Source organism: Gossypium raimondii, chromosome 8 (assembly GCF_025698545.1).
Source record: "Gossypium raimondii isolate GPD5lz chromosome 8, ASM2569854v1, whole genome shotgun sequence".
Lineage (NCBI taxonomy): Eukaryota > Viridiplantae > Streptophyta > Magnoliopsida > Malvales > Malvaceae > Gossypium > Gossypium raimondii.
In genome coordinates this window covers 5,571,822-5,591,185 of record NC_068572.1, presented here as the reverse complement: position 1 = coordinate 5,591,185, position 19,364 = coordinate 5,571,822, and the positions used below count along the sequence as shown (strand labels likewise).

Sequence of the window (19,364 nt, the reverse complement as noted above, 5' to 3'; positions counted from 1 at the left end):
ACGAGTTATAATTCTTTCATGTTATTTGTTATATAAACTATTCTTATAAAATACACACACGATTTTTTTATACAATTACAAGATATTTCATGCATTTGTGTGGTGAGTGTGTATTTCATCATATTATAAAATTACAATCATGTTTAATTTTTTTATTATAAATTTTGATATATTTATAGTTATATAATTAAAAATTTCAATATTCATACTAAATTTGTGTTATATTCATATTGATTCAAATGATTTGATTGAGTTAATATTACGAATTAACTGAAAATTAACTCAATTTGAAAATGTCTAAAAATTATTGAAGAACAACAACAAATCTTTGCTGCCGGTGAAGCCAAAATTTTTTTAGAGGGTCGAAATTAAATTGTAATTTTACGATAGCAAATTTACCATTTTAATAGCCTATATCTTTATAATTTTAAAAGATTAAATTAAATTTTTATTTTTAGAGGGACCAAAATGTAAATTTACTTTTATTAATTTAAAATTTGAAAACTTTAAAACATCTAATTGGAAATTTTTCATTTCTAACTGCGTGTCTGCTGTTGCAAGAATATTTATGTTTTTTTTTTAATAAGATCCTTAAAAAGCTACTTAAAAATACAATACGAGAAAAAGGTATAACTAAGGAAGCCATGAGTTTTGGCTCTCTTAATTAAATGAGATAATAACAATTTTATTCTCTTTTAATTATAAAGTATTCAATTAAAGTCATTTTTAAATAAAATTTTCACCTTTATCCTTCCAACTTTTAAAATTTTACCAAGATTTGAACCTTAGAGATTAATGTTTTTGAAACTAGGATGGTGATGGCTGATTAGGCGATAGGACCCTGGTTCGATTAACCTAATTAATTTAAAGTAAATAAATTATAAAAAAATATAAAATCCATTTCAACTATTGATTCAATCCTTTTTAGTTTAATCTAATGGATTCATATCGATTCACGTGTCAATCAATTTTTTATCACTCTTCAAGTCAATATCCCGATTTATTCTAAATCCAACTAATTTGACTGACTAGTTTGATTTGGTTCAAACAAGTATTAACGAAGAAAGCTCAATGACTACTCTGAGGTAGGGGTGGTAACAGTTTAGTTTGATTAAATTTTTTGAATCATCCATCATTATTCGAGTCAACTTGGTTCAATTATTAGCTTTTTCATATCAATTTTTGGTTTTGGATTTTTAGATTTAGATAAAATGATCTTTGTTTTATGGCTTGAATATTATTTGACAACAATTTTTTTAAAAAATTCATAAATATTTCTAAAAATAATAATTTTTCAAGAAGTTTTAAATTATTTTTAATTTTATATCATAAAAATTAAATTAATTATAAATTTTTAATACATATTGAGTCGATTTTTGATTTTTCTTTCTCAGTCCAATTCCAAAGAGTTGTTATATATTTAAATTTAAAGATAAATATATTTTCTATAATTTTTTATCCACATATAAGCTGTTTTTTATTTTATTTTTAAATTTCTATTATTTTTGTTGGTGTTTCGTTTAATATTATCGGACAGGAATTGACCGAAATATCCCTACAGAGTTCAGACAGGCGGGTTGCTTACGTGTCGTCTAATGAGGAAGCCCCGCAACCAAATATTTCTGGTTTTGCAGACCCATGCCCTACGCTTTCGATAGTGCTCTCTCTCTCTATATATAGGTTTCCAAAAAAAAATATTTTTACGAGAAAAGAGATTCTCGGCATCCAAGCGCTTCTCAGACCAGGAGGTACACTTTTGTTCTACGAATCGGAGTAGATCTGGAGAACGAGCAAGGAGTTTTCCACGTCGCTCGAGTGAGTTCTCCGGATTCGGTGATGGTGCCGTCGCCGGAGCATCGCCGGAACTCGTCCTCCGCCTCTTCATCTTCTTCTTCCGTGGAGATTCCAGTGAAAAGTGAGCAAGAAATATGTATCGATGCTAAACAGATGGATAGTAGCAGAGATTCCCTGGAAGCCGCTAGTGGCGATGATTCTCGCGCTGGAGTTGATCGCAGTGCAATGAATAACGGTGGCGCCGAGTCCTCCGGTGCGTTAAGTTCTCTTCATGAACTTCGTTCTGCTTTAGCAATAGGATTCAAAATCCGAGCGTTTTGTTGCACAGTTTGTTTCTGGACTTTGTCTATTATTACCTTTGGTCAATTTTAACTGAAATTTAGACCTGATTTTGACTTCCTCAAATTTATTGTTTTCTCTCATCTTTGAATTTTTATGTTCGGCGTTCTACTTGCCTAATGCCTGTCGCGGACCTTTCATTTCATTTTTGTTAAATTTGATAGTGTATTTTGCTTTTCATTGAGTTGTATTATCTGCAATAACATCTCATCGCTGGCTTATGCACTAAAAGATTTAGAATTGAAGTTTATATTGGATCTTTCCTCGGGCAAATGATGGTGACTTTTGTATAGAAAAGTACATCAGGGATATGCGTTATGCCTGACCGTTGACAGGAGAGAAGTAAAAGGGTAAGAAAAGAAAGGGGAAAGGGTGTGGGAACTAGGAACGAGACGAGAAAGTTTATAGGAAGGAAATAAAAGTGAAGGGAAGGATTGAGATTGAATGTCAAATATAATATATAATTTTAATGATGTAAAATTTATCTTTTCATTCCTCTGTATTTGTGACGGATTAGATGTTCTAAGCATGGATTGAGGAAGAACACTGCCTTTCTCCCGTCTTATTTTCCAAACTTAACTTGTAAATGATAAACCCAATTATCTTGTATCGTTCTTCTTTTCCTTTTCTATTTCCTTCTATGTTTTACAAGTTTGCTTTCCTTTATATGGTGAACAGCATTAGTCTCGCAGTTAGACTGTACTTCCTGTTATGCAATGGATAAAAAGGAAAGCAAGTGTATTGTCAGTTTGTCACATCTGTTGCTTCATCCACATATCTGATTGGGGTATTATTAGTAAAAAAGGAGGAGGAATTTTTGGTGATGTTTAGGTAATAAAAAGAGTTGACTTTTCTATTGGAGGTTTTAAATAGTCTAACTGTCAAGGACTTTTGATGGTGGCCACATCATGTAGGTCTGCCTTCATGCAAGTTTGGCTAATAGGCCTGATATCAATATTTTTTCGAGTGCCAATTTGAGATCCTGGTACTCATTTGGTGTGACTTATTCAATAGAATCAGCTATAAAGTATTCGTTGATATCAGGTCTATTTTAGTTAAGTTTGAAGGTGATTGAGAATTCATAGCAAGGTGTCAAGGTGGAGGTAAGTTAAATTTAAGACCAAGCACCTTTGTAGTTCCTTTAGAACATCTATCATTTTGGAACTCCAATGCTGATGGATATCCACATAGACACATAAAAATACACAGACAAGCACAAATGTGGACAGGTTGATATTTATGCTTCTGTTATTTATGTTCAATTTGAGAAATTGCTGCCATCAGTTAAAAATCCAAGTTAATGAAGTTAGAAGAAACTTTTTTACTTCAGGTTACATAGAATAGATGTTTAAATGCTTCAATGTCGTTGAAACCTGAATAGGTTCAGTACATGTGAGGATTGCTGGATAAAATGTCAAGAAATGTTTTTTTCCCCCATTTTCCGTTTGGATATAGCAGTATACAAGGAGTTGAGTGCCTATAGTTGGTAGAATCAAGGTTAGCAGAAAACTATAGTTCGGAAAGTTTTGCAATTTCTGTTGAGGGGGCCTTATTCCTGCTTCTAAGCTTTGGGAAAGTTTTGCAATTTCTGTTAAGGGGGGCCTTATTCCTGCTTCCAAGCTTTCAGAGGAATAATACTGTAACTGAGCTTTTCTTTATTTTCTCTTTGTTATTATAGAGGCTTAAATTTCTTATATATATTTCTTACTACATTCAGGCACTATTCATAGAAGTTACTCAGAGGTTGGAACATCGCCTGTGGGTATTTCAAACATCGAAAAATTGGATTCGAGTCAGCGTAAACTGGAAATTCCAAAAAGTGAAGCACAAAGGCATCGGAACATACTTGCTGAAGAGGCAGCTCAGATTTTTGACAATAATATACCTGCCCAACAGAAGGTACTAAGTTCTCTGGATGAATCACCTGTATGATTCCCTAATGTCTCAATTTATGTTTATAAAACAAAAAATAACTCTTTGCTGCATGGGTGTTATTTTAGTTTTAGATATTTTTGGAGAATGATTCCATGATATTGATTATTCTAAGTTAAGAACATTTAAATACCAAAATGCATATAAGTTCTTGATAGAAACATTAAATAACTAATGGTTGAAGAGGAATGTTTAAATTGTTTTCTTCTAGATGGATGATTGCTCAAGGATTTTGAATCTCAAATAGGGCTAAATTGCATTCCTCTAGTATATGATGTTGTATTTGTAAGCATGAATACGTGATATATGGTGCTCAATATGCTGGAATTTTTTTAAAAATCATTTCAAGCACTTGACAGTCGTGGGGTGGATATGCTGATGACATGATGGAAACAGTCCCATCATTTACCAAAAGAATAAGATTCCCTGTTACACAAGAAGGGAGAAATTGCCATCCTTGTCAACACTATCTAAATCGCGATTTAGTTTGGGTTGGTGTGCGGAAGGATTGTTTCAACATTAAAAGGGAGACAACAGAGAGAGACTGAAAATGATGTGATGGAGTGCTTCTTGTATTCTATCATCTGAAAAAAGCGGACTGCACCTTTGAAGGAGCGGAAAAGTATGACTTAATGTAGTAGTTCAGTTGGAAGTAGCTTTTAAAACCGGGCCATGTCAAGCAGGCATCTGGTTAGTTTGAAGGATTTCATTATTAATGTCTATTCACAAGAATAAAAGATGCCTCAGTTTCTTTAATGCACAAACACCTTGTCTTGCTTGCATCCTAAGCTTTTGAGAAATTTTTTGTATGTTAGCTAATTCTTACTTAACCATCTCTCCCAGTGGGGCTGTGGTTGTGCCTCTTCCTATAGTTGGTGGAAAGGGCGCATAGTCTAGTTGTGTTGCAGTACTGCTTGTGTGACCATCACTAATTGTTGATTTTCTCAAACTATAAAGTAGGGTTTTCACTTGTTCTTGTATTTGGAGAGTCATTAACTGGAGGTAGTGGTTTATATGGTTCTTCAGATCGGCACATCCACCAAGGATTTCATAGAAGCTCGCACTGTGGTAGGCTTTGATGCCAACTTGTTAAGAATACGTGAATATTATTGTGTCTCTGGACGATTGATGGGGAAGTCGAAATCAATTGCCTTCCCTTTATCTCAGTTCCTAGAACGACTGTGATTGATAGCTCAGCTTGTCAAAGGGAGACCAAAACCTTAGGACTCGTTGGAGAGTAGGGTTTTTTGACTGAAATTCTGCTTAGGTTTTATTAAATAGAGAATACAATAATTAAATAAATTCCTACCAAACACAGCTTCTTTTATTTTAAGAGTCCTATCTAACTTCTCCCAAGAGTCCTACACCCAAGAGATGTCCACAACAGTATTCTTACATGTTGCTTGATGAGTGGTTTATTGATTAGTGTGACAGCTTGATTACTTGAGATGCACAACTGACAATGCTATAAATCTTATAAATCCGTGCAGCTTAACTTGTTGAACAGAATAGCTACCTTGAAAGATGATGGGACTGTGGAGTTTGAGGTCCCTGGAGATGTTGAGCCCCATGCTCTTGGTGGTGGGCAGAGAGACGTATATACTGGAGTTGCTGAAGAAGAGTCACTTGAAACGGAACTTCAGTATATTCCTCCGTTGCAAATAGTGATGCTTATAGTTGGCACACGTGGAGATGTGCAGCCATTTATTGCGATTGGAAAACGTCTCCAGGTTAGGAATATTTTGTTTTTATGTGGTTCATTTTTGCTATTTAGCTAAACTTTTGGTTTGCTTATAGCCTTTAACTTTTCTGTAACCTTGTTTGGGCTTCTGTTAACATATGTAAATAAAAAATGGAGCAATTTCAACCAAAATTACTATGTTGAAATTTGAGGACTCAATTATTGCTCTTGTTTGTTTTAATTATATCTTTCTCTATTTATATATTAAAATCGAATTCTCTATATTTAAGATTGAGCCAGGGATTGCTTCTTTCTACTCGCATTGACTTAGGGTAAACTAGATTAAAAAATCTGTTATAGTCCATAGAAAACAGGCTCTTTATGAGCAGTTTACATATAGACCGGAAGTGTTGCACTTGGTGATGATCATTTAGGTAGTTTGCTGGCTTGATCAGGATCAAAGTGCTGCTTGCTGGGATCAGCATCATTACTTGTGAAATGGAGAGTTGGATGATTTTCTTTCTTTGTCAGTGTCTTAATTGCTCTGAATTACTTTTATCTTTTATATTAAAAATGAGATATTTTAAGTTTTTGGAGCCTTTTTTCCTAGGGTTTAGTGCAAAAGATGGTTTTTATGCAGTACCAGTTTTCAGTTTTTGTAATAGTTATATGTTCTTTTGAAACCTGGTTGGCAACTACATGCATACTGCATTGGACAAAAAAAAAAGAAAAAAGAAGTGAAACAATTTTATGGTCATGCAGGATTATTGTTTGTTTAAAATGTTACCATTCAAAAGGATGTTTTGCATGCAGGACTATGGTCATCGTGTAAGGCTGGCAACTCATTCAAATTTCAAAGACTTTGTGCTGACTGCCGGACTTGAGTTCTATCCATTAGGCGGAGATCCTAAAGTTCTTGCTGGTTGTATGTACCTAACACATTATTTGATGATTTTCTGGTGCAACCTTCTAGGGATTCTGATTAGATTGTTTTGAGATGGTTCCTATATGTAATTAAAGTTAGTGCCTTGCTAAGCATTTAACACATACATAACTGCAAGACATTTTTCATCCGTTTTTGCAGCAGTAGCACTGATTACTGAACCTTCTTGTTATTTGTAAGTTTGTCAATAACAAAGCTTCATATAAACTATGTAGGTGTTAAGTTACGTTTCAAAAAAAAGAATAATGTGGATGTTAAGTTGAAGATTGTTCAGTATGCTCGAAGCAATATATGAATGAAATTGAATGTGATTAGTTGTTAAAAGTTCGGATTTCCTGCAGGGCTTCTTAATGATTTCCTTTCCCTTCAATTTTTTTCTCTGAGCAGATATGGTTAAAAATAAAGGCTTCTTGCCATCAGGGCCTTCTGAGATTCCTATTCAGAGAAATCAGATAAAGGAAATCATCTACTCTTTGCTTCCAGCTTGCAAAGATCCTGACCCTGATTCTGCTATCCCTTTTAAGGCAGATGCAATCATTGCAAACCCTCCAGCATATGGTTAGATGTTACTACTTCTCAAGTTATAATGGTGTTCTCTCTTTATATATGGCCATATATTCTTGAATGGGCATGTACGCTTGCTTAAGTATGCATTTATGGGTCTGAATAATGGAGATATTGTGGTTTTCTAAGACTTGATGTTCCGGTTTCTACTTATTATGGATCTTTGCATTTATTTATGATACATACAATATGTAAAGGGCTTTTGGCAGTATAGAGTATCGTATTTATATTTATTCTTTTAGCACCCTGCTTTTAGCATCCTGGTGTAGCAAAAGTTTATGCCTAAATCATAGCTGTGATGTGGAACAAGTAGATTCCTAATGACTTTTTCGAAAAAAAAAAAAGGGTAAATACCTAATGAAGCCTCCCAGTTGTCTCTATTCGAGAAAAAATTCTGGTGGGAGAATGTGAAGATTTCTCTTAATGTACTGTTTATTCTTGCAGTTATGCATTGTAATTTGTTTCTGGAATATTAGTTTTATTCATGTTCAATATATTGGTTAAATATTCTGATAGAAACTTTGTCAATGCTGTTTAGGACATACCCATGTGGCAGAGGCATTGAAAGTACCAATTCATATATTTTTCACGATGCCATGGACGTAAGTCTTGTCTGGGTAATATTATCTATAGCTGAGCTAGATGTTGCTTTAACATCTCCAAAGCTAGCAGTTTACAATTGCCATTTCTTGTTTTGTATCAGTCTGTTGTTCTATTACATGGTTTAATGGGCACTCTTAGACTGCTTTGCACAATCCATTATTGTTTCCTCCAGGCCAACAAGTGAGTTTCCACACCCTTTGTCCCGTGTGAAGCAACCTGCTGGATATCGAGTGAGCTCTACAAAGTATATTCATATGTATCATTTTATTCTTTTGTTCTCCTTTTCTTATCTTGTTTGTTTGTTTGTGTTTGCTGCAGCTTTCTTATCAAATTGTTGATTCAATGATTTGGCTCGGGATAAGGGACATGATAAATGATCTTAGAAAGAAAAAGCTGAGGCTGCGACCAGTCACATACTTGAGTGGTTCCCAAGGCTCTGATTCTGATGTTCCATATGGATATATATGGAGTCCTCACCTTGTTCCTAAGCCTAAAGGTGGTGGTTGGTATAAGTCTACTTGTAGTGTGCAAAACTCAAAAAGAATTAACTCTGGGCTTTTAAGAATCTTGGAGTTAATTTTATTTCATTTTTCAGTTCATGTTCTCTCGGTTTATGTATTAAAGCAGGAGGATGTCTTTTTAGAAGAAACAATATATTCTGTTATGACTATACATGCTAGCAAGAATTTCTCAAAGAGAAGGATGACACTTCCATTTTTCTCCTTCAGATTGGGGACCTAAGATTGACGTGGTAGGCTTTTGCTTTCTTGATCTTGCAACAAATTATGAACCTCCTGAATCACTCGTAAAGTGGCTTGAAGCTGGTCCAAAGCCTATTTATATTGGATTTGGTAGCCTTGTGAGTTTGATTTCTTTTCTCATTATCATTTGCTATATTCTGCTGTAGTTTGTGAGTTAGTTTTCCCTATTAAGTAGCAGATATTTATAGCAGTAGCTACTTGAGAATTTAAGGTTTTCTTTGCATTTTGAGTTGTGAGCTCCAACTATAAGTGTGATATTATTTATTAATATAAATCCCAAAATATTTTAGAGTATATAATGAATGGTTACTAGTCAAATTGGTTTCCCTGTTTAGGGTTTCTCTCTCTCTCTCTCTTTCTCTCATATTTTATTTTTACAATAAGTTGAGACCCTTATTGTGTGGAGGGCATGGTCCATAATTACTAGCTTGGAGACATGCTGTTTATATATTTCATTCTTAATTATTAGTGCCCTTCTAGTGCTATCAAAATGTGTTTTACTTATGATGTGCTTAGTAAACCTAATATGCAAAGAATGAAATGATTGCTCATTTTATACAATAAAAACATATTGGGGACCACTAATTACATGAAATCTAGGATTTATCTAAGGGGTTTTATGTTAGAGTTGAAATACAATGCTAGCTGGCCCTGGGCAAAGATTAAATATTAAGTTTGGTCTCTAGAGATGGGTTCCTCTCCTTTTACAGGTTAAGAGATGTATCAAGATATTAAGTAACATGGTGAGATAGATTAAGAATTTTAGGTTGCATAATTTTTTTCACAACTGTTTTAATCAAAGCTAAGGACTTGGTTTTCAATGTTGATTAAATTGTTTGTTTTTGGCTTTAGAAAAGCATTTCTCTTGAAATCTAAACTTTAAATCTACCGTGCTTGGTCATTTCCTGCATGTTTTCTTTTTCTATCTTCTTCATACAGAAAGGTTTTTCTCTTTAATTTCTTATATTGAGGTTTTCTAAACTGTATGCTTCCAGACATCTGAAGTATGTTAGTTAGGGAAGCTGCTGAAATTCATAAATAGTAGTAGAATTTTGTATCATAACTTATGTACTGAAATTGCCAGCATCTTTATGTTGCAACCTGAAATTGCATTGCTTCTTTGTTTACTGAGTAAGCTATAATGTTGTGAGTCCTAAACATTCATTGACCACCTTGTGTAATCCTTTGAAGTAGCTCTTCTCTGATGAATGTGTCAAAAGCTCCTGACACAACTATATTTTGTTTGTTGTGGCCTGAGATCCAATTTTTTTGAAGTTTTTTGTTTATATTTCTGCTTTAATATGGTTGCTACTTTTTCTCATCAATTATACTATTTTGATGGAGCAAAGTAAAATCCTTAGAGCAAGAATACTAGGGTTAAAATAGAAGTAAAATCCTTAGAGCAAGAATACTAGGGTTAATATAGAAGTAAAATCCTTAGAGCAAGAATACTAGGGTTGAAATAGAAAAGTGCAACAGGATTTAGAACCCTTTGTTGGTGTTCCTAGGGAATTGGCATTTTTGTCCATTTTGTTAAGCATAGGATTTGATAAAGATCTGTTTTCCAGCAAGTTTTGTATGACCTATTTGTGTTGCCATTATAAAGCCAAGGCTAATGAATGTGATAAATGGCTGCATCATTTGATTGTTTTCCCTCGTTTCCAATAGAGATCGATCACATTAACCATAAAAATAGATTTTTACCCTAATTATGGTGAATTAATATCACAGTTAAGTTGGCTGGTTGCTATCGGATACTGTTCTCACTTGTTTGATCTTATTTATGCTTTTTACTTTTTTCTATGTATATGATCTTTTTTGTACTATTCCTTCTACCCATTTCAGCCTGTTCAAGAACCAGAAAAAATGACCCAAATAATTGTCGATGCATTGGAACAAACTGGGCAGAGGGGTATCATTAATAAAGGCTGGGGTGGCCTTGGTAGCTGTAAGTTTTTTTCTTCTTACTTGTTATTATTATCCTAGTGCCCGTGTGCAATATTTTCTTAGCTTTTTATCCATTTATTCTCAGTGGCAGAATCCAAGGACTCTGTTTACTTATTGGACAACGTCCCTCATGATTGGCTATTCTTGCAATGCATGGCTGTGGTGAGTCCATTACTAGAGTACTGCTTTTATGGGGATTCTTTCTCATTATATTTGTTTAGCATCTTTGCTTTTTTTGTTCAACCTGTTTAGAATCTTTATTCATAATCACATTCTATATAGTGGTTATAGTGCATGGTTTGACTTCTTTTCACTCAGAATGGGCATGGAATGCTGCTTATGGTAAAAGTTTCTTTGAGAGCTATTTTCAGAATGTTTTCTGTCTTGTATTCCTGTCCTAGCTTATTGTCTGAATTGATTACAAGTTCAACATTGAAAGTTTGCAAAGTTGCAGCCCTCCCCCTTTTATTGTCTTGTAAAAAGGGAAAAAAGTTTCTAAATATTTTGAAACTACTATCACTTTGGTTAGCTCCTCAAACTTCACATATCAGCTCTTTTCATCATAACATGACTGTTATTATTTTTAGAAAACACTTTTCTTTTTTGTGATGGACACCAGCTGAGGCAACCTTTTTTCATCTTAGAGGAAACATTTGCAAAGATTAGGGTTTCTCGGTGAGGTCAAATCTGTGGTGTTTAATAAATTTTTTTAAGAACTCTGAACAAATATCTGCCTATATTTTACACTTTTAGATACTTTGGTGGTATTTAAATACATTGATGGATATCTAAGGTATGGTGGGTGCTCAATAACATAATGGTATGTCAACTAAGCTTGGCAATCAAGGGTAGTGGAGGTCATGATACAATATTAGAGCAGAAGCCGAGTGGTGCTAGTAACACATAATGTAGAAACTAAATTACTTGAGGAATATAACCTGCTTACGTGTAATACGAGGATGTGCAAGTATTTGATCATGCCGATTAATCAAATTTTTATCATTTGGATCTCTTACAATTTTCTGATATTGATGTGCTTCTATGTTCATTTTCTTGAAGTACCAACACCTGTGTCTGACATGTATGAGAATATGGAAATGGGGATGTCACCCTTCAAGGATCCTCCAAATACACGGAAAAACTTCAAAAAAGTTGAACATATTCGTATGCATATTTATATCGAACATTCACGCCTAAGTCTGAATAATATAGTATGATATTACTTTGTTTTGCCCCTTCAAGTTGTTTCCCTCCAACTCTTTCTCTCCTATTTGGTTTTGAATAGCAAGACCTTTTCTTTTTTTGCCCTGCTTTCAGGTTCACCATGGTGGTGCCGGAACAACAGCTGCCGGTCTTAAAGCTGCGGTAAGAACAAACATTTACATCTTTGCTGTTAGTTTATCTACTTGTTCCTTGACTAGGTGCATACATTGTCTTGTTTGTCTGGTTTGATGATGATGTGCGTTTGGTTTCATTTGATGTCCACTCGTATCTTGATCCACGCTTTTTCCCCTCAAATTTAGTGCCCAACGACCATTGTGCCATTTTTTGGTGATCAACCTTTCTGGGGAGATCGAGTGCATGCTAGAGGAGTGGGACCTGCACCAATTCCGATTGATGAGTTCTCACTTCCCAAGCTGATTGATGCAATAAAATTCATGCTAAACCCAGAGGTAATTATGAATTTGAGATGCCAAATTTATTTGTTCAATTTACATTTGCTTTGCCATTTTAGATTTTAGCCATTTAGTCTTGCCCCTTTTTTTTTTTAATAATCCATAATCCATTGGCGGTTTTTCTTTTCATTTTTCATTGAGTTGAGGGTTATGTTACTTAGGAAATGTGCTTGAGATAGGTATGTTTAAGTTGTCCAGGATTTTTTCCATGCTTCTTTGGAAGGTTATATTAGTAAAAGAGACTTTAAAAGAATGAAGACTCCGAGTATTTAGGTTGAGGGGAGTTTCTACAAGCAGCTATACGATTGTAGGGAGTTTCTACAAGCAGCTATACGTTTGTATCTATTTTTTGTGGCTTGTTTGATGTCGAACATCATTTGGGATTTGAGTAACTCAAACGAGAGGTCAATGTCTCTCTTCTTGATAATACCTCTCTCCTTGGGACCACCAACCTGGGATCGTGTAAATCAAATTTCATGAAACATCGTTTAAGTGATATAAGTGAACTGAAGTACAGATGAAAACTGATTCAACAATTAATGCCTTTTTTCTTTTTAGAAGACAAGGTTAAAAATATATATATTTTTAAAATTTTCCACAAACTCACTCATGAGATATCTCAGGTTAAAGAGAAAGCTGTTGAACTTGCCAAGGCAATGGAGAATGAGGATGGGGTGAGTGGAGCGGTAAAAGCATTTTTTAAGCATCTTCCTCGCAAGAAGCCAGAACTGGAGCCATCAGTGGAGCCACCATCTAGTCTGTTCTCCATTAGTCGGTGTTTTGGTTGTTCGTGAATCTGGTATGCCTGTTTGTTTCTTCCTTTTAAGTTGTTTTAAGTTAAATGTGTTCTGCAGCCCTTGTTGCCGTCTTATTACCTCAGTCTATCTAAACATCATGAATTCTCATCCCTACTTCGAGAAATCTACTTATTTTAACAGTTAAAGCCACATTTTAGCGTACAACATAAATTTGCATTCATCTCAAAGGTTAAAAAAAATAAAGAAAAAGAAAAAAAGAAAAAGCCCTTTATTTATTTATTCTTTTTTGAGCTATCATCTTTGCTAAATTATTCGAGTTACCATCATTGGTGCGAAATCTAGAAGTGTAGTGTCATAAAATTACTGTGTCAAACATTCTGTTTTAGAGTCCAACGGATTAAGTGTGTAAACTGTGAATAACACATATAGATGAATTTGGCTGTGAATTATTATTTTTAATTGTGATATTGGATAATTGCAGGATGGTAAGCTTGTGGTAAAAACGAGTTTCTTTTTAGTCCTCGAAAATAATATCTTAAAGCTTTTGTATGTTCTTCGATAAGGTCTGTTACAGAATATTAGGATTATCGAATTCTAATCCCATAGCTTCGTTATAATAATGTAAAGCCCATGTGTTTTTTGCCCCTTGTTGCCGAGGGGAATTGTCTGATTAATAAATCGGCCTTACTCTCTTCGAAGGGGTGTGCATAATTTAGTCAAAAATTGAATTAATTTTGGTTAAACTAATCCTACTTTTGGTCAGCTTTCGGTATGAGTTTCTAAATTTTCTTTTATCAACTATTTAGATTTGAAAAAAAAAAATCAGAAATATGTAAATAGCAGTATGCTTATAATCTTTATATTTTTAAGTTTCTTTTTGTTCAAGAAGTTTTAGATTTATTATAGACGTCTTTTATTTGGTTGACATCTGAATAGCGAAGCGGATTGAGGTTTGCTAAATATATTATAAGGTTTAGTAAAAATAATAATTTAATTATATAAATAAATTTGATACTTGTTATATTCCGTTGTTGGAGTCTATAAAAATATTTATTATTATTATTAGGATAAGTTTTGTAATCCAATGAAATAACAAAAGCTGTGAAACTGTCAATACAGGCTATTTGTATGTATAGAACAGAAAAGTACCCATTCCAAAATGTTTCAAGCCAAACACAAATTATCTACTCTGTTCTTGCCTTGAAACCTTAAGCTAATCAGTCCTTCAACGCTTTTAAGAATCCCCTCCTTTTGTTTCTCCCTCCAAAAGCATTCTAGGTCAATTTTAGAATGATTGAAGCTTTACCTTTGTTTCTCCCTCCACTTTTTTTTTTCCGAATGTGCATTCTGCGAAAATATGATTCTTATTTTGGGTCTCATAATGACAATAAAAGCAGTGACCATTAATAGTGAGTCACCGCCGTATCATCCTCTTATTGGTTGGAATCTAGAATTGCCATTCAAGTGGTGAAAGAATGTGTTGGAATATGTAGAAGAAACCAAACAAATCCTATGTTATACAACCTTAACTTTAGGCTTGACCATTTCCCATATTTTGGACATAGTAATCTTCCCCCTATTTTAACTCATAATTTCTTAATACGATTGTTGCTCCCTCTCTAAGTTCTACAATTTTCTTCCAACTCCAATTGGTGTTACTTTTTAATGGAACCTTCTCAAAGAATGATTTGTAAGCAAATACTCTCTGATTCAAGCAATCCAAAGAAATCCATATCCTATCAAAATGTTTCTTATATGTTGGATAATACAAGTTTATTTCAACTATGAAGGTCCTTCGGTTTATGTCCACCTTCACCTTTAGGAGGACAAATTTTTTTCCAACTTACCCTTGCTCCTTTAGTTGAGTCTTAATTATCATCCCCCTCAAAAAAAAAAAAAAAAACAAGGAGAGTACACATTTGGTTGAGCTTTTAAAAATTTGTTTTAGGTAAATTGGAATGTTGGCACAAAATATATTGAACCAATTGTATTCTCCCACCTAACTCTGAGTAGTCATCCCAACAAAGGCAAGCAATCTTTCATACCTTAGCTAAAAGAGAATTATCCCATATGCTTCTCCCTTTTATAGAAGCTCTCTAGTTTGGTGAGACTAAACTAGGCAGAAGAGGTGTCAACCTTCTCACAAGGATCTTAGTTACACACTTGTATATAACTGAGGAGCAAGAAATAGGCCTGAGATCAGCAACATGAGTAGGTTTCTGTCCCTTAGGAATAAGCACAGCACCAATGTTGCTGTATTGAAAGTAGCAAAAACATCCTCTCCAATTACAGAGCATGCATGGTATAACCATTAGATAAGCTCAAAAATATTTTTAACTTTTTCCATGGTCACTAGTTTTACCAAATGCAGTTTACCTTCCTCACCCATAAAACATTGCAGAAGGTCCCTAAATAGTTCTACTGAACCACCATTTACCTTCTTATCCTCAGCACCAATAATTCATTATAGAGCCCTATAATCTCCACAGTTATATAACCTGGTCCCATTATCACAAAGAAGGACTTCAATGGGCTATCTTTTATTCTTCACATGGTGGATAAAATCAGAGTTTTGATCTTCATCACGGCCATTTCATCTTGGCTTTTTGTTTGTAACAGCTTCTATCAACATCCTCTAATTTGAGTGAGTTAGCTAAGGAGATTACCAAATCAAATGTCCCCTCATCAAGATAATTCAAAGCTACTAACTGTCTTGCTTCCAGTCCTTCTAGTCTCTTGCTTTAGCCTTTTCAGTTTAACAAACAAACAACACATGGTATTACCGCGCACTGGTAAATCCCACGAACCGTTAACAGTCTTCATGAAATCCTTGTGCCTAGTCCAAAAGTTGAAAAACTTGAAAGGCTAAGGAGGAGAAAACTACAATTTCTGCAAACAATTGTTAGATACCCCAGGTGCAAGAAACTGTATACTAGGTTGAGGGAAAAAAGTCAACCAGCTTGGACTGATTAGTACCCTACCTAGCTAATAAACTCCTAGCTTGAAGGTTAGTCCAAGTAAAAGTTGGACCATTGAATGGAAAATTAAACAACATACAGATAATCCAAACAATCTCTAAACTCTTCCATATAGGAATGATGGAAGGACCCCATAGTAATTAGAACTCTCTTGTGGCATAAAAGTGACATTAAAATCACCTAAAAGAATCCATAGCCTATCCCATACTTATTTCTTCAATAACAAAGGAATATATATCATGATTGTCAAATTTGGATCGGTTTAATCGGTTGAACTAGAAATCAACAGATTTGACCATTCAATAGTACCATTGTTTTCTTAAAAGTAGTTTTTCTCCCTCCCAAGACATGATAGTATATATATACACTATTATTTAAGCGAAAAATTTAAATATCTTAATAATTCTAATTATTACAATAAGGGAAAAATTAAAATGTTTGGGCTTCCAAATCCGAACTTTCTATATTCCTTCTTAGGCTAGCTATAGTGCTATTCAATATCACTTAAATCACATGTACGTATGTTAAATCTCCAATCTCTCAAGAACTCTTCAATTCCTTGCATAAAAACATAAATTGCATCTATAAAATTTCCCCAAGCCATGATTAATTAGCTATAAATTCAAAGGCAAAAACCAAGTGTCCTTTAGCTGAAAAATATTGAGAAACTATCTTGAAACCATGAGCTCCTTTAATGGTTACATTCTTCTCCTCCTCCTCCTCCTTGTTTTTGCATTTACCGTTGTTTCTGTTGAACCACGGCGGGGTTTGCCTCCAGAATTCACAAGGTGGCATGTCTACGTCGTTAACGGATTGAGCGATGGTCGGATGTTATTCGTCCATTGCAAGTCTGGAGACAATGATTTAGGTAGTCGAAATCTTGATGTTGGAACTAATTTCACTTGGAGTTTTCAACAACATATTTTTCGAAGAACCCTTTTTTGGTGCTACGTGAGTAAAGATGACGACGACTACAATGGCGGCGGTGCTCATGCTTCGTTCAAGGTGTTCTAGCAAGATGTGCTTTTGTTTCACAAGTGTTCATGGAAGGATTGCATTTGGATTGCAAAGGATGATGGCATTTATATAAAAAATGTTCCTAGAAACGTTGATGAGTTTCGTTGGCAGTGGAAACCTAGATTGCTCCAACACTGAGTTCAACTATTTTAACCAGCTTAAATTTAGGGTTTTTTTGGTTGTTGCTTCAATCAAATGTTGCTAGTAAACTCTGTCAGTCAAAATGTTCCTTATTATCTTTTTTATTTACTATAAAATTTTCCGATCATTAGCGACGGTTTACTAAACAAATGTCACCAATAATAAGATGGACAAGTATTTACTCACCTCAACTTTCATCCAGTGATGAAGCCAAAAATTTTTTAATGAGGGTCAAAGTTAAATTATATATTTTTATGATAGTAAAAATACAATTTTACTATTTTAATAGTATGTATCTTTATAATTTTAAAGGATTAAATTAAAATTTTATCATTTTGGAGTCAAAATGTAATTTTATTATTACAAAGGGTTTAGTTAAAAATTTTCATTTTAAGAGGGTCAAGTCCTGCCAACCCCTTAGATTCACTTTTCGTCTTATTTTTTTAGAATATGATTTTATTTTAAAATTTAATACTCAAACTCATCCTTGAAAATATAGAAATCAAATATTGTTAATAAACCATAGACGTTAGGTTGGTAAAAATGTCCTTTTATCTTTTTTTTTTATTTAAGGTAAACTATACACCTGATCACCTAACTATGCCCGTGTTCTTATTTTGGTCATGAACTTTAAAAAATTTCAATTTAAGCATTAATGTTCGAATTCATTCATGTTTTGGTCACCCACAGTTAATTGATAGTGGAAAGCTTTTTTTCTAATTGGTATAATAACACATTTAGTCTACAACGCTTACTTATTCTATCAATTTGATCTTAATTTTAAATAATTTATTAATTTAACCCTTCACATTTACAAATTTAATCAATTTGATTCTCAAACTACCTAGCTAAGCTTTCACTTTTAAAACATAGGCATTCCACATATATTAATTGCTTTATTTATGGGTTGAAATTATCTAATTCTATCGTAATCCTTTTTGTTTATATTTTTAAAAGTTAGATTTATAGATTAACTAAACACCATTAAAAATAATAGAAAGTACAAATCTTAAAAATATAATATATAATAAAATTATATAAATAATTTAATATTTGTAAAAAATTATTTTCACTCTTGCTAGCATAATTTCAATTTTTAATTAATTTGGCAAATGATTTCACACTAAATCAAATTATTACTGATACATATTGCTTATCGTAGATTTAAAATTAAAATAAATAAAAACATAATAATCTCTTAACGGTTTATAAAATTAAAAAATCATTATCAATGTAACAAAAGGAAATTAATTAATTCTTTCACTTTTTTTCTTATGAAAATTAAATTCTCATATTTTTATTTTATAATTATTGATTGAACAATTGAATTTTTCAAAACCATATTTTTTAATTCGGATTTAATTTCCAATTTCAAAGACCGGTTTCAAGGACTATTTCTATATACGTTGAAGGAAATATCATCTGTTAACAATAAGAGTAAATCTAAAGTGTCTTTTTGTAAGGTTTTCTATTTTCTTTAACTAAAATTTTATCAATTAAAGGGTTATAAATATTATAATTAGAAGAAAGCGTAATGAAAAATGAAAAGGAAATAAAGTTTCAAGATAAATTCATTGATACCAAGAATTAGCTTAGAAAATGGCTCGTTAGTTGAGAGAAGTCCCTTTTCTTTTTTTTTTTTGGGTTTTACAAATTTATAGATGTGGAATGCCTTTGTTTTAAAAGCTGAAAGCTTTGATTGAGAAGTTTCAGGATCAAATTGATAGAATTTGTAAATGTGAATAATTAAACCTATTGAATTATTTAGAATTATATGTAAGTATTGAGAACTAAATGTATTATTATCCCAATTAGAAAGATGCTTTTCATTATCAATTTAACGATAGGTGATCAAAACATGAACGAATTCAAATGTTAGTGTCTAAATTGAAAATTTTTAAAGTTGGATGACCAAAACAAGAACGCAAGTACAGTTGGGTGATCATTTGTATAGTTTATCTGTTCATTTATATATTTTTAGGATTTTTGGCGACGATCTCACTAAAAACGTCACTAGTAATACCATTTCCTCTATTGTATTTAAGAGGAAAACAACCTTAAAATTTTCAAGTTGATTTTGTTAATTGTAAGGATGACAATGAGACGAGTTAGGCATTTTTTTGCTCGCTTCAATCTTGACTTGATTCTTAGACCTTCTCAAAGGTGGAGAGAGGGGCAGGCAAGGGCTCTGGCCTCCTAAAATGAAAAATTACAATTTTAGGCTCTTAAA

At 33.3% G+C, this 19,364-nt stretch overlaps 2 protein-coding genes across 4 annotated transcripts; both read left to right on the top strand.

Annotated features, from left to right (window-relative positions):
- Positions 1 to 1,657: 1,657 nt before the first annotated feature.
- On the top strand, positions 1,658 to 13,273 carry LOC105790492 (sterol 3-beta-glucosyltransferase UGT80A2). 3 transcript variants are annotated; one of them, XR_008198616.1, is made up of 14 exons: positions 1,658 to 2,047; positions 3,851 to 4,032; positions 5,556 to 5,795; positions 6,560 to 6,671; positions 7,077 to 7,247; positions 7,792 to 7,855; positions 8,029 to 8,086; positions 8,175 to 8,352; positions 8,585 to 8,715; positions 10,463 to 10,565; positions 10,650 to 10,726; positions 11,624 to 11,775; positions 11,882 to 11,929; positions 12,088 to 12,239. XR_008198616.1 is itself a non-coding variant. In XM_012618125.2 (14 exons), exons 1-14 carry the CDS (start codon positions 1,837 to 1,839, stop codon positions 13,032 to 13,034), a joined length of 1,896 nt encoding a protein of 631 aa, XP_012473579.1. In that variant the 5' UTR covers positions 1,666 to 1,836; the 3' UTR covers positions 13,035 to 13,273. The 3 variants fall into 3 exon arrangements, 2 of the variants coding, with proteins under 2 accessions (XP_012473579.1, XP_052490556.1); XM_012618125.2 differs by lacking the exon at positions 11,624 to 11,775 and adding an exon at positions 12,864 to 13,273 and having other exon boundaries at positions 1,666 to 2,047; positions 12,088 to 12,237; XM_052634596.1 differs by lacking the exons at positions 1,658 to 2,047; positions 11,624 to 11,775 and adding exons at positions 4,425 to 4,755; positions 12,864 to 13,273 and having other exon boundaries at positions 3,900 to 4,032; positions 12,088 to 12,237.
- Positions 13,274 to 16,657: 3,384 nt separating this feature from the next.
- On the top strand, positions 16,658 to 16,990 carry LOC128042967 (S-protein homolog 74-like). Its single transcript, XM_052634518.1, has one exon. It carries the CDS (start codon positions 16,658 to 16,660, stop codon positions 16,988 to 16,990), a length of 333 nt encoding a protein of 110 aa, XP_052490478.1.
- Positions 16,991 to 19,364: the final 2,374 nt, after the last annotated feature.

Excerpts from the sequence above, each read along its gene's own strand:
- LOC128042967 (XM_052634518.1), top strand. The coding sequence starts at position 16,658 with ATGAGCTCCTTTAATGGTTACATTCTTCTCCTCCTCCTCCTCCTTGTT.
- LOC105790492 (XM_012618125.2), top strand. The coding sequence starts at position 1,837 with ATGGTGCCGTCGCCGGAGCATCGCCGGAACTCGTCCTCCGCCTCTTCA. Across the intron at positions 6,672-7,076 it reads TCCTAAAGTTCTTGCTGGTT|ATATGGTTAAAAATAAAGGC; the intron begins GTATGTACCTAA and ends TTCTCTGAGCAG. Across the intron at positions 7,248-7,791 it reads TGCAAACCCTCCAGCATATG|GACATACCCATGTGGCAGAG; the intron begins GTTAGATGTTAC and ends AATGCTGTTTAG.